General features: G+C 43.7%; 2 protein-coding genes across 5 annotated transcripts; both read left to right on the forward strand.

Annotated features, from left to right (window-relative positions):
* Positions 1-69: 69 nt before the first annotated feature.
* On the forward strand, positions 70-2,077 carry LOC114787927 (ras-related protein Rab-33B-like). Its single transcript, XM_028975881.1, has 2 exons — positions 70-504; positions 1,203-2,077. The coding sequence occupies exons 1-2, from the start codon at positions 289-291 to the stop codon at positions 1,665-1,667; spliced, it is 681 nt and encodes a 226-aa protein (XP_028831714.1). The 5' UTR covers positions 70-288; the 3' UTR covers positions 1,668-2,077.
* A 2,098-nt stretch (positions 2,078-4,175) lies between these two features.
* mgarpb (mitochondria localized glutamic acid rich protein b) lies at positions 4,176-13,098 on the forward strand. Of its 4 annotated transcripts, none has more exons than XM_028975877.1 (8): positions 4,176-4,396; positions 6,346-6,446; positions 6,684-6,756; positions 7,717-7,728; positions 8,890-9,159; positions 11,461-12,096; positions 12,311-12,369; positions 12,503-13,098. In XM_028975877.1, exons 1-7 carry the CDS (start codon positions 4,324-4,326, stop codon positions 12,358-12,360), a joined length of 1,215 nt encoding a protein of 404 aa, XP_028831710.1. In that variant the 5' UTR covers positions 4,176-4,323; the 3' UTR covers positions 12,361-12,369; positions 12,503-13,098. The 4 variants fall into 4 exon arrangements, with proteins under 4 accessions (XP_028831710.1, XP_028831712.1, XP_028831709.1 ...); XM_028975876.1 differs by having other exon boundaries at positions 4,177-4,396; positions 8,887-9,159; XM_028975879.1 differs by lacking the exon at positions 7,717-7,728 and having other exon boundaries at positions 8,887-9,159.
* The last annotated feature ends 151 nt before the right edge of the window (positions 13,099-13,249 follow it).

Here is a 13,249-nt window from a genome sequence, read left to right on the forward strand (position 1 = left end):
ACAGCGTCCTCGACACTGACCCCTGGTGGAATGGAGTACACAGTACAGTTTACGCCGCGCAGTGCGGACAAGAGTAGGTCAGAACACACGTCGACGTCGCGGCTGTGTGCGCGTACTCACACCTAGTATATTTCTGGGTGGAGTAGGCGCATCAGGAAGTGTGAATGTTGCCCAGTGTCACATGTGCGCTCAGAGCCGGGTGTTTTAGTTGAGGAGCGTGAGCGGCGGCTCAGCTTTCTTCTCCTTCCAGCCTCAGCTCCAGCGGATCAGCGTCCCACAGCCCCGACGATGGAGTCCTCGCTGGAAGTTTCCACGTCGGTGCAGGGAGCGCCGGAGCAGCTCGGCTCCCGCACCTTCAAGGTGGTGGTGATCGGGGACTCCGGCGTGGGGAAGACGTGCCTGACGTACCGCTTCTGCACCGGCTGCTTCCACGACAAACCCGAAGCCACCATTGGGGTGGACTTTCGGGAGAGGATCCTGGAGGTCGAAGGTGAAAGAATTAAGGTGGGAGTTTTCTTAAAATACGTACGCTTGCTGTTACTTTATTCTGTTTTATTCAGGTGGTGCTAGTTTTAACTATTAAAAAAAAACACTTCTAGAGGTCATACTAGTTGTGGTTCAAGTATATGTCCTTGTTTCTACAGCTTCTTTGTAAAATAATGTATAATTCTAAGATACAAAATCAGATGTGTTTCCACTACTCCCAATCCTGCAATCCGGAACAATGGCTCTTTATTCCAGAGGATCTTCTTCTCCCGAACTCGCCTGGAGCAGAACTGAGCTTGTGATCAGTGAACGAATCACGAGAATGTGAAATATCCTTCATAACATTCTTTCTTTTGAAAAAAAGAGGAAGAGTGCACAGAGACCTGTGCATGGTCATGGAGCTCAGCGTGAAATGTCAACGAGGAACTAACATGAGACCGACCCCGCCACCCCTGAACCCCGAAGCTGTGTAGGCAGGGTCAGCATGCGGAACGTCGGTGAAATGAACTCGATCGATTTTTTCCCTTCGTGACCGCCATCCGTTATCAACCCATGACATGTCTACACGATGAGTCAGTGCTGCAGTGGGAAGTACCCCATAGAGAACGAGAGTGTGTGTTCTCCAGGAGGCAAGAATGCATGTGTGAGCACAGTTACCAAACACTGCTCTCTCTCTCCCTCTCTCTCCCTCTCTCTCACAAATGGGTACTTTTCAGGTGCAGCTGTGGGACACGGCGGGCCAAGAACGTTTCCGGAAGAGCATGGTCCAGCAGTACTACCGGAGCGTCCACGCCGTCGTCCTGGTCTACGACGTCTCCAACCCCTCCAGCTTCCGCAGCCTGCCCCTCTGGCTGGAGGAGTGCCGGCGGAACGTGCCGGGCCAAGACGTGCCACGCGTCCTGGTGGGGAACAAGTCCGATCTGGTGGCCGCCGGCAAGGTGAGCAGCGAGCAGGCGCAGAAGTTCGCCGAGGCCCACGGCATGCCCTTCTACCAGACCTCAGCCAAGGGTCTCGGAGCCCACAGTGACACCGTGGAGGCCATTATGTGCATGCTGGCCCACAGGCTGAAGAAACAGCAGCCACTGCTGAACAATAATGCGCCTTGTTGCGCGTCCTTCGGGAGTTTTAAGCTGAAGGCGAAGAGCCGAGCGGAGAAGGAGAAATGGACCTGTAACTGCTAGCACCCTGGGAAGCTGAAGGACCACTGTTGAAGAAGGAGACGTCAGACCTCCAGGCAGGAACACAGGCGTTAAACGACAAACTCAAGATGTACCCCTCTCTCAGAAGAGGTCCATTTCTCCGTCCAGGACCAGGCTTTTATGCTGAGGGAATTGGGTTTTAACAGAACCTCCCAATTCAGTATTTCTATTCCGTTCTACGTGGCTTCCCTGCCCAGTTTAATAAGTCGGGTGCAGTGGTGAGCTTTATTTGCAGAAATGTGCGTGTTTATTGTGCATTCATTACAATTTCACCTGGTTCCATGTGGGAATAGTGGAACATTGTCACTGTGAACACACTGCTGGGTTCATAATGTCACTCCCATCTCTGGTTGTGTGCTTATGTGTCATTAAAATCTTCAGGGTTTAAATTATGCCGCAGAATTCCTGTCTTGCGTTTGAAGTCTTTCATAAAAATGCTCACATCATTCGGTGAGGTTCTAATGTTGACGATGAGGAGGCTCATACCATTGTGGGGTTTTTTTTAACCCGTACACGGGCTACGATGGGAAAGATGTTAAAATAGACTGTCCAAAAAGACAGTTTAGCCAATCCCATAATGCAACACAAGATCTGAAAAAGGAGCGGGAGTCCAGTTAACCTCTCCTTCTCCACAACCAAGAAGCATCTTCGGAAATTACCCCCTAAATCTGATGACCCCCTAAGTCTGTAGTGCACCACAGGGGCCAGGGCTGGACTCAGAGATCAAATATATATATTTAGATATTTGATGTCTGAGTCCAGCCCTGGCCCCTTGAACCCGTATCACTGAGGTGCTGAATGTTACAGCTCCTTGTTACTAATGCAAATGGGCAGGAAGCAGTACAGGCCAAAAGTTTGGACACACCTCATTTAATGTGTTTTCTTTATTTTCATGACCATTTACGTTGGTAGATTCTCACTGAAGGCATCAAAACTATGAATGAACACATGTGGAGTTACGTACTTAACAAAAAAGGTGAAATAACTGCAAACATGTTTTATATTCTAGTTTCTTTGCTCTGATTACTGCTTTGCACACTCTTGGCATTCTCTCCATGAGATTCAAGAGGTCGTCACCTGAAATGGTTTTCCAACAGTCTTGAAGGACTTCCCAGAGGTGTTTAGCACTTGTTGGTCCAGCTCACCCCAAACCATCTGGACTGGGTTCAGGTCCGGTGACTGTGGAGTTCAGGTCTCCACTTTTTGTTAAGTACATAACTCCACATGTGTTCATTCATAGTTTTGATGCCTTCAGTGAGAATCTACCAACGTAAACGGTCATGAAAATAAAGAAAACACATTTGTGATACACTTTTCATAAAACTGCCAATCCACTTAATCTGTTTATTCAAGTGAAGGTCATGGGGAAGCTGAGGAACAGCCAGTCCAATTAGATGATGCAAACACACACGCTCTCTCCCCTACCCACACACACACCCCCACACACACACAGTATTGTGACACATAGACTGCATGTAGAGATCAGAAACCTACATAAACACAAAGAGCCCAGGCCAAGGACCCAACCCTGTTCCATAGTGAAACATCAGAACATCTGCTGCCCTCTAGTTTTCACGTAGTAGGATTGTGCAGATTTGAAACCGGTTTTCCTCGATGCTGGTAGCTTGGACGACAATTTGCATATAAATCTGTAGTAGTGCAGGAGAGACATTTAGAAGAAGAGATTTTACTTCATTTTCACATACAGCTGAACTGACTCACACTGGAAATTTAAAGACGCAGCGTAGGTTTAAATTCATCTTAAAGAAAGACCTAATCACAACATAATATCAAACCACTGATTCCTCGACTTGTCTGTTCCACTCTTGACATACTGTTTTTGATATTTGCTCTATTATTAAACTAGATTGGTTTGCAAGCATTCAGCATTCTTTTTGAGTAATTAATCTAGGTTCTACTGACCCTTGGACCTTTTAAAATGTGAACTGCAATTATAATTGCAAGTGCAATTTTAATCATTTTAGTCAAAATGACCCATAGATGGCCATCTCTATCTATATATCTCCCTCTATTTATAGATATATCTATATCTCGCTTAGCCAGGGCACAACCGAGAGAACCAAAAGTAAAGTGATTGTCACTGTGAAGCACTGCAGCACAGCACACGGTGCGCACAGTTAAACGTGTCCTCTGCTTTTAACCATCACCCTTGGGGAACAGCGTGCGGGGACGGTGTTTTGCTAACGATAACGATGAGCTCACTTTGTGCTTTTGAAACTGGCCGCTTTCCTGGATTGTGAGTTGTATGGTTGTATTACCTGCTTTCCCTTTTGTGGCTTTTTCTTTTTTTTTTAATCGATGTTATTTAATTTAATAATAATAAAAAATTGTAACACGACTGGTTTGTAATAAACTGGTTTCTCTCTCTCTCTCTCTCTCTCTCTCTCTCTCTCTCTCTCTCTCTCTCTCTCTCTCTCTCTCTCTCGTGTCTGGATTTGATCTCCCGGCCACGCGCAGGACCGACGCTTTAAAAGACGGCGGCGCGCGTCAGCCCGCACAGCGCAGAGAGGCGCGACCTGCTGCTACCTCCTCTCATCTCCTCTCCTGTCCTGTCTTCTCCTGTCCTCTCCTCTCCTGTCCTGTCCTCTCCTCTCCCGTCGCGTCGGACTGAGCAGGGATGGCGTTCAGAGCCGCCTGGCACAGACTCGGCTCCATGGCGCGCAGGGCAGCGGCTCCGCTGTCCAGAACTGGTAAGTTAAAGAAGCAGGCTTTTTTATTTTAGTCTACCATGCATAAATAAACACTTAATGGAAATTAACGTCTAGTTCCTATGTTTTCTGATAGTTTATGTTCCGAAGTTACTCGCTGACGTCTGTGGATAGACAAACGAGGACATTATATGTTTCGCGTTCTTCTTTCGTGTACAGTACAGTCCTTCTCCTGTTTTTTTAGACCTATTCAGCAATTATGCCACAAAACAATGGTTTAGCTGGGTTATGATCAGTAATAATTACAGGGAGGTCCCGAGCACAGAAAGAAGTATTGAACGTTGTGTTTCCTGCTTTGTGGAATATTCCCAGACCGTGACTGATTGCATGGAAAAGGTCTAGCAGCACCAGCTGGATTTCAGGAAGTCAAAAATCTTTCAAGTCTGGGTCCCATGCTGTAAATGTCTAGTGCAGTAAACATCTGATATTATCTGCGCGCACACCTGTACAATAATCCTGTAATGTTCTCCCAACCTGAAAATTGAAATGATCAAGAAGACATTTTGCATGTAAAGGATCGGCCAAGTGTAACGATAAGGAAGTTTGAGCTGATGTTCAATAAAGCCACGGCACTTTGAACTCTTATGCAACCTCTGTGTTTTAATCTGGATTTTCTGTTTGTTTTTGGAAACCCAATTTCCATGACAAGCAGCCGACCCAAATGCTGTCACAGTTTATCCCCTTAAGCAGAGCATATTTGACTTCAGCCTTGTTTTGGAACCAATTTCCTGTGTTTGGGTAGCTGGGCAGCGGCCGAAGAGCCGAGATTCCTCCTCCCGTGTCCTGTGAAGACTCCCCGACTGCTCGGTACTTCAAATCCGTCGCATTCTGCTGAAATGTTAACAGTATGTGTGCTTAGACAAATAGAACAAGTATGAAGATGGGGATCCCTGCGAGACTGGGAGTGGACATGTCTCGGAGGAGGCACACACATGTCCATCCGCTGACCCCTGATGCCACTCTTAAACAGATTAGGTGTATAAATACTGACAAGCCAGTTTGTCCATAACCACGTTACTGTGAGACAAGGGCCCTCTGCTGAGTAACAGCAGACGCATGCAGGTCTTCTCCGTGGGTTCTTCCTAAGAACTTCTCAAGCTTGTTGGGATCTCATTGTGAGAGACATGATTGAAATGAGATCCTAATTCTTTAATATTTCCCCTGCAGTGTGACCATATATGTTCTAACAGGCATTTAGCTGTTTTTTTTTTTTTCTTCTTCTAAAGTACATCTATGTCTGAAGCAATTGTCAGTGCAAAGCGCCCAGGAGGAGGTGTCTGGAAGGCAATTAAAAGATGAAGACACACTTATTTTTGGCTGCTTAAATGGACCACTTCCAAATCCTATAAAGTGCCACAAGCTTATCGACCGAACTCGTCACACAACATACTTGGTGCACACTTGGTGGAGTTTACTTCAGGTGACAGAGTTGTATCATGTTTTTTTTGTCATTTAGCCGCATTTCAACTTACAGACGATCTGTGGTGGTGCAAAATGGTGTAGGGCAGCTAAGACCTTTTGTGCCTCCTGAAAAAAACAGCTTAATTAGGCTGACACCAAAACCTTAACAATGTGGTACATGACTTGGAAAGATCTGAACAACATAGTAATCATGTCAAGTTTTTATCAGAATGCAGTGCTCCTTCATCAAACACCAGAATTAGGGGTGGATTGCAGACTGGAACGTGCACTGGCCGTGACTTCTTTTAAAAGTTACAGCTTGAGACAAGGTGACCAGTCAGTACCTGCTCTTTTAGGTGTTCAGAAGATTTTGCATGTGGAGGACTGAAAAAGTAATAGCGGGTAATTGTACATAAAATCACGATTAACGGTGTTAGTATCTGAGGCGCATCGGTCCTCTTTGCTCCTGTTTATGTTCTCTGTGTTTTAATTGCCTGTCCTAATGACTCTTTGTCCTTCCTGTTTCACAGTAGTCCCCTTGCGGCACATGGCGGGGCTTCCTGGAGGCTCAGCCATGAACGTGACGTACGTTGCCATTGGTGGAGGCTCACTTGTAGCCGCTCTGGTTTACGTAAGTGACGTTGTGCTCATTTGTTTTCTTTGTTCACTGTCCATGCATGTGATTGGTTTAGTATTATGCATCCTGTTAAAGACACGCCCCGTATTCACAGTTATGGTGGTTAGTTTTGAAGCTGTTGCCAGGAACAAAATGGCGGCTTTTGGAAGTGTCTTGCCAGTCAGGGTTGGTTCTAATTATCTAAAGCTGCTTTGCTCTTGTTTTCTCTCTCTTTGAATTTCCCCCCTACAGGCATACAAGACAGTCAACTCTGACAGTGTGAGGTACACTGATAGAATTGCTGCAATTGAAGCCAGATCAAAGAGTAAGTTCTGACCCCTATGATAAACGCAACAATGTCTTTTACTAAGGAACGAAGAGAGAACAATTACACGAAAAGTGTTGGTGCAGAACGTGTTGAATGCTCATGAGGTCCAAACTGCAATCAGGACATTTCAAAGCCAGATACATGTTTTATCAGTTTCTGATAAAACATCTGGGACCAAAAAATTGTCTGTTTCAAAAGTTGTTGGCCTTTTAATAAAATGAAAAATGAGTTGCAATATTGGCTCCTCAGACTAATTAAGTAAAGGGTGGTAGTAGCCTAGTGGGTAACACACTCGCTTATGAACCAGAAGACCCAGGTTCAAATCCCATTGTGTCCCTGAGCAAGATGCTTAACCCTACGTTGCTCCAGGGGGGACTGTCCCTGTAACTGCTGATTGTAAGTCGCTCTGGATAAGGGCGTCTGCTAAATGCTGTAAATGTAAATGTAATGGCCTCTATTTATCAGCATGCTTATGATTATGCTCCATACAAATAGGGTCTGATTGAATTTGCTTTTCTGAATGGGATCTCCAACGTGCACAGAAAAAAAAAATTATTTTTTTCTTTAAATCACCAAGGTAATTATTGCACTGTATCAGGAGGTGATGGGAATATGCTCTGAAAACACATTCCAAGGCAGAAGCATGTAGGGCGTGCTTCTCTTTCAATCTGCGCTGTTGACATTATGCTGGGGGTCACAGCCGTTTGGTGTAGTGACTGGGGAGCCAGCAGTGTGGAATGATCAGCCTGAATGCGATTTATCCACCCTGTCAGGGTTCATTTCTGTCTCTGATTAACTGAACTGACGGGAGACTTTCTAAACCGATGGCTGTGTGCCGAGGATTTGGGTGACTGCTCTGATTATCTGGTACATTCCAGTGGATGAAGTCTGGTTTTGCACCAGTTCTCAGTTGAATCTCATTTTTTTAACAGTGCATTTTTCTTGTTCTTATTCCAGGTGAGGAATCGGGTGAGTATCAGAGATGGTTTCATGGTCTCAGCATAATCCCAGCACAAGACTAACATATGTGGCTCATTTTACTTTAACTCCTATTCTTCATTTCTCTGTCCTCCCTTGCCTCTGTAAAGTTCATCCTGTTGACTTAACCAGCCAAACCAGATGCCAAACCACACTAGGTGTCAATTGAGTTTCACTGCCTGCTGCTCCTTTTCATTTAAAGATACTTTTAGCTGTAAGCATGTGACTGGGACAATGACACGTGCACAGCAGTATTCTTTTCAGATGCTGTGATTTCTCACCATTTGGAGTGTGTTCTGTTGAAGCCAGAACCCCATGCTCATTACATTCAGGAGTGCACTCTGTTGAACGTAACTTGTTTTGGCAAATCTGTCTGGCCTTTCAGGTATGGCATAGCAGGGGTTATATTTTTTGATTCAACAATATTTTTATTGATTTTAAACAGGGCTATAACAGGGTAAACATGTAATGTTTCAATATACTGTAAATTTTATAACCCCCATATAAACCCTATAGCACCCACCCCACCCACCCCTCCCTTACTCCAAGCCAGCTTTACATGCATAAGAAAGGCTAGATACCAGAGATTGTCATTGTCAAGCACAGCAGTGTGTACTTTGGTCAGTGGCACCTTCCGATTACGGGTCTGTTTTCTTGACCGCTAGACCATCCGCTGCCTCATTCTCTCATTCTCTGCTCTCAGTATGTGTAGAATTGTGCTGTGATGAAGGTTCCTGGTGGTCAGATGCTCTTCCAATCTATCTTATGCTACAGCTTGCTAGTCGTGTTTCCATTAACCTTCAGATCACACGCATTGATTTTGCCAGCGGAAAATAGGCTGGAAATCAACTCCCATATTTATTGAAAAAGATTTAAACTTTTTATTGCATTTCAGTTCACTTGACTAATGCATAATTTGCAAAATTCAACTGAAAACAATTCTAAATGACATGGTGCTGTATAGTTGCATATGAGGTCGCTTCTATATACAAGAGACCTGTAATGTGAACATGACTACTCTTTGTGCTGAATTTATCACTCTTAGTGTTTATTTTCATTCAATCTCTTCTACAGAAAAAAAGGTGCAATTTGGATGAGCTAGTTCAGAAACGTCTTCTACTCCCTTCCCCCATGTTTGTGTGTTTTTAGTAGAAGTAGGTGCAGCTGCCGCAGACACAGAGACAGCTCTGACTTCATCTGCACCTCTGGAGAGTGCAGTTCCTAAAGAGTCTGCTGGCAAAACAGCAACAGAAGAGCCCGCTGCTGAGCCTGTCGTTGCTGTGGAGGCGATGGCCGAGCCACTGCCTGGCACCGAGGAGGCCCCTTGTGAAGCGGAGGTTGTAGAGATTGCTGCCGAAATGGTTGCTGTTTCTGAGGAGCCTACAGCAGAGGCTGAAACCTCCAACGCAACCGAGAGCTCTGGTGAGGCTCCTAGAGCTGAGGACCCCACTGCCTGATGGGAAGGTGGCCAGAACTGGACTGTCCTTTCCCCTTCACCCCCAGCCCAGTACCAGCATTTTACAATAAGCTGCAGAGGTGGACATCTGTTACAATTCAGGGAATGCCACAAAACGCCTTTCTCATAGCTTTATCCTACCAGAAAAACTAAAACATCAGCAGCATATGAGGAAAGGTTAACGATGGTTGAAAAAGGTCAAGATTATATAGAGTAATAGGTAGGTATATGTGCAGTGTAATGTGCAAAATGCCTTTTTGCAATCTTTCAAGTAATAGTGCTCTAAGTTATAACAAAATAAATGATCTGAAAAGTTATTTTGAAGTGTTTGAGGAGTGCAGGTCCTCACGTCTGTGGAGTTAGCACAAGACGAGTGCTTCTGAAGGCTTAATATGGAATGTACTGACTTCAACATCTTCTGACCATCGATTCTACTGTCTATCCTTAATTACGATTCTTCGTGACACCAAGTCACTTTTGAAGATCACGTGTGTTCTGCTGCTAGTGGTGAAAGGTTGTAATAACGGTGGGGAGCATTATGGCTCATCTCTGCTCAGCCTTATTGTAAATACAGTGTGCCTTGGTCTCCTCCCCACCCTCCTTTCTCCACCCTTTCCTTGTAGAGCACTCTTTCCTGGTACCTATGCTAGAAACATGTGCAACTTATAGTTAAATTGTTCATACATTTTTGTACATGCCTTAGTACATGCCTGAGATGAAAAACTGTCCACTGTTGAACAAGTGGCAGCTCTATGTGCCTAAAGTACAGTTTTGGCATGTCTTTTATAAGCCTCACATTTTTTTTTACATTTAAGTAGACAATGTTGTTCCTGTTACTGTTAGTACATGTTTTATTTTTTTCTTCCTAACTTGTCATTTTTGATAGCAATGTGAAAACGGATGGGATAATAAATCATTCAACAAAGACCCTGTGTCACTCAGAAGTAACAGAGTATTTATTTACTTTTTTTTCTGGAACAACCAAGAAAATTCAATTGTTTTCTTCTTCTGTACAGAGTGCATGTGTAAACAGCACCCTGTATGCAGTCTGCAAGTGTGTTAAGTGAAAGTGAAGTGATTGTCATGGTGAATCACAGCTGAAGCACAGCACATGGTGCACACAATGATATATGTCCTCTGCATTTAACCCATCACCCTTAGTGAACAGTGGGCAGCCATTCCTTACCCACTAAGCCAACACTGCCCAGGAGTTTAGAGTTATTTAGCGATTTTTTTTATTATCTCTGGATCCCTTGTTGCTCACTGTAGTGTCTATCCAGTGATGTATCCTGTGATAGCTCCGATAGTTTAGCACACATTATTTCTTCCCTCTTGTTGATTTGGTATGCTGTATATGCTTTTAAAGATGGGTGACATATGGTACATCGGTATAATTTTACATGGATCAAAATTTTAATTATGTTGCCTTTTCTTATTTAGCTTTATTACAAATAACAACTGAGTCATTATCGTATTCAATGGAGTCAACAACATCACCCTTTTTTCAGCAGGATTAGCAGAGAGACGCACACACACACACACACACACACACTTTATGCTTGCTGTGCACTGACCAAGCTAAACTAATGATTAACCAGCGTATTAGTGCATCACCCACTGGAAGCTGCATTTACAGCAAGGCTGAGGCCCAGTTTCAGCTGTAATTTGCATTCAGATTTATAATAATGTTGACTAATACAGTTACGGGTATTTTACATGAAACACATCTTTTCATGAAATAGGTGAGGTGTCTGATCTTGTGCAAAGGTTTATTGCGTGTATTCAGGTTATTGGAATGACCTTTTTCAACCCCAGAAGTGACAAAGCTGCATACAGACTTGCCCGTGTTTGAAAAGACCAGCCAGTGTTCAGCTACCGCAGAACAATATTTCTTCAGCTATATTTTCAGAAAAAGCTGGATCTGTAAAGAGACCAAAGCTAAGGACATGCATTGCATTTCACCCCACAATCCACCTGCACAACTAATAGTGGAGGCCATCAGATAAATTTCCGAATATTTATGTAAACAATGACTGGAACTGACAAATTCATTAAATACATATATTTTTTTATATCCAGTAGGCTGTGTCCAGTGCATTGTAATTTCAGATTAAAAAAAAGTATTGTTAAAATAAGCAGTGCTTTCCCATGGGTCTCAGTTTAACACACATGAGGAATTACATGGCAGAAGTGGCTGCTCCATTGGTCGTAAACCTCAATTCCTCCTGAGACTTTATTGACAGTGACCATAATCAATTTTTTTACAGTGCTGCCAGTGTCTGATCTGCTGAGCACCATGAAGATCATGGTCGGCTCCACAGTGGAGATAGCTGCCGCATCTGTTGGAGACAGGCGGATGGTTTCAGCTGTTCGGATGCTGGAGGAGAAGCCTTCACTTGCAGTGGAGCTCCCTGATGTTGATGACGTACACAAAATGCAGGATGAAGCAGTCCCTTCAGACAAACAGGATGAGCCCAAGGAACAAGAGTTCCCAGCCACTGTGGAAATGGCAGCACAGTACTATAACACAGAGGAAGCATATCTTGCAGTCAGGGAAGCAAGCTCAGAAGACGAGTCAGGGATGGATGTTGAAGAAGTGAAGCTTGTGGAAACTGCACATACAGGAGCTGCCTTTGAGGCAGAACAGACAGAAAGTGTGGAGCATTTTGCCTCTTCCACAGATAACACTTCTGAGGCAACAGCAGAAGATCACAAGATGCACTGCCACTCCTGCCATGGGGCAGACCCTGCCACTGAAGATTCCGAACAAGAACCCACACACTTAGAGGTGTCGATGGTTGAAGAAATTACAGCCAGAACAGATACATTAGAGGCAGATCACAAGAACCTGACTGTGGCTAAGATCAAGCACATGGAGGCCATGGTTGACACTCCAGCAGAAGGTAATTGCAAGTAATGCAAATTCTGGAACAAACTCAATTACTTTTATAAACCCCCTTGAACATTATCCTTGTTCTTGAAATGCAAAAACTTTAAGCATAAGATCTTTTCATCATTGGGTGAAAATTAGGAACATCAGAGAGCCAATGAATCATGAGAGGTTTCTCGAATGGCCAATGAAAGCTTATTGGTCATTTTCTCATTTTTGCTCCACAGAAACAAAGGAGACAGCCAGGGGCATAAAAACTGGCTGCAGTCTGATGTAAATAGTCCAGGTAATAGGAGCAAATGTTTCTCATTGGCCCTATAAATTAAGGTTAGGGTTCACCCTTAGAAATTCCCCTGTGCTGCTTTAATGATTGTTCAATAATTTAAAGATTTTTCTCCCTCTGACCTTTTTGGCTGCAGCATTAAGAGGTGGCGTCTCAGTGATGGCAACAGTACAGCTGTGAGGAGGATGTGCCTTTCAGAAAATACCTTCACTGCAGTCATAAAGGATTTCCCATGGATTTAAAGGATTTTTCCAACTCTCTCTTCAGTCTTCATTACAATATAAATCAAAACATCACATCTGTTTTACTGTAAAATTAGGCTCATGGATGCCCTTCCGAGCATATTCTCATAATTTTCATATAGTCATGTGTAATATGCTGCTAGTTGCTTATGTCTAACCCAGCATACACAGAAGGATGTTAAAGGGAAAAATGCACATATGCAAATAACTATATATAGTGCATGTATCTATTTATCTATTCAACAGTAATTTATTTCATAGAGGTATTAAACTATATTATATATGTTAGGTGTGAAATAATCCTTTCTGCAATTTCTTAGTCATGAAGTGTTTGCTTGTGTGTTTAAAGCTCCTTAAAATGCTCTTAACCTTAATATATATACATATACACACTCATTAATTACTTTAATGTGTTTTGAGTTGGCTTAAATGTGTAGTTCCTCTGATGGTTCATATTTTGTTTAAATAAAGGCGTGGAATTGGTTGTGAAGTTTATTGTTCTGTGAACGCAAGGACACCTCATTTGCTGACCGCGCATCAACAGATGGCGCTCAAGCGTACTTAAGATCTTCAACGCGCTCACATTACGCACAGTACGCACATTACGCACCCACAATGCGCTCAGTACGCACATTACGCAA

Source organism: Denticeps clupeoides, chromosome 4, assembly GCF_900700375.1.
Source record: "Denticeps clupeoides chromosome 4, fDenClu1.1, whole genome shotgun sequence".
Taxonomy (NCBI): domain Eukaryota; kingdom Metazoa; phylum Chordata; class Actinopteri; order Clupeiformes; family Denticipitidae; genus Denticeps; species Denticeps clupeoides.

What these genes read in the sequence shown, in the direction of transcription:
- mgarpb (XM_028975876.1), top strand. Translation starts at nt 4,324, where the DNA reads ATGGCGTTCAGAGCCGCCTGGCACAGACTCGGCTCCATGGCGCGCAGG. An exon ending in TTGTAGCCGCTCTGGTTTAC is followed by an intron (nt 6,447 to 6,683) that starts GTAAGTGACGTT and finishes TCCCCCCTACAG; the next exon opens with GCATACAAGACAGTCAACTC. An exon ending in GGTTGACACTCCAGCAGAAG is followed by an intron (nt 12,097 to 12,310) that starts GTAATTGCAAGT and finishes TTTGCTCCACAG; the next exon opens with AAACAAAGGAGACAGCCAGG.
- LOC114787927 (XM_028975881.1), top strand. Translation starts at nt 289, where the DNA reads ATGGAGTCCTCGCTGGAAGTTTCCACGTCGGTGCAGGGAGCGCCGGAG. An exon ending in TCGAAGGTGAAAGAATTAAG is followed by an intron (nt 505 to 1,202) that starts GTGGGAGTTTTC and finishes GGTACTTTTCAG; the next exon opens with GTGCAGCTGTGGGACACGGC.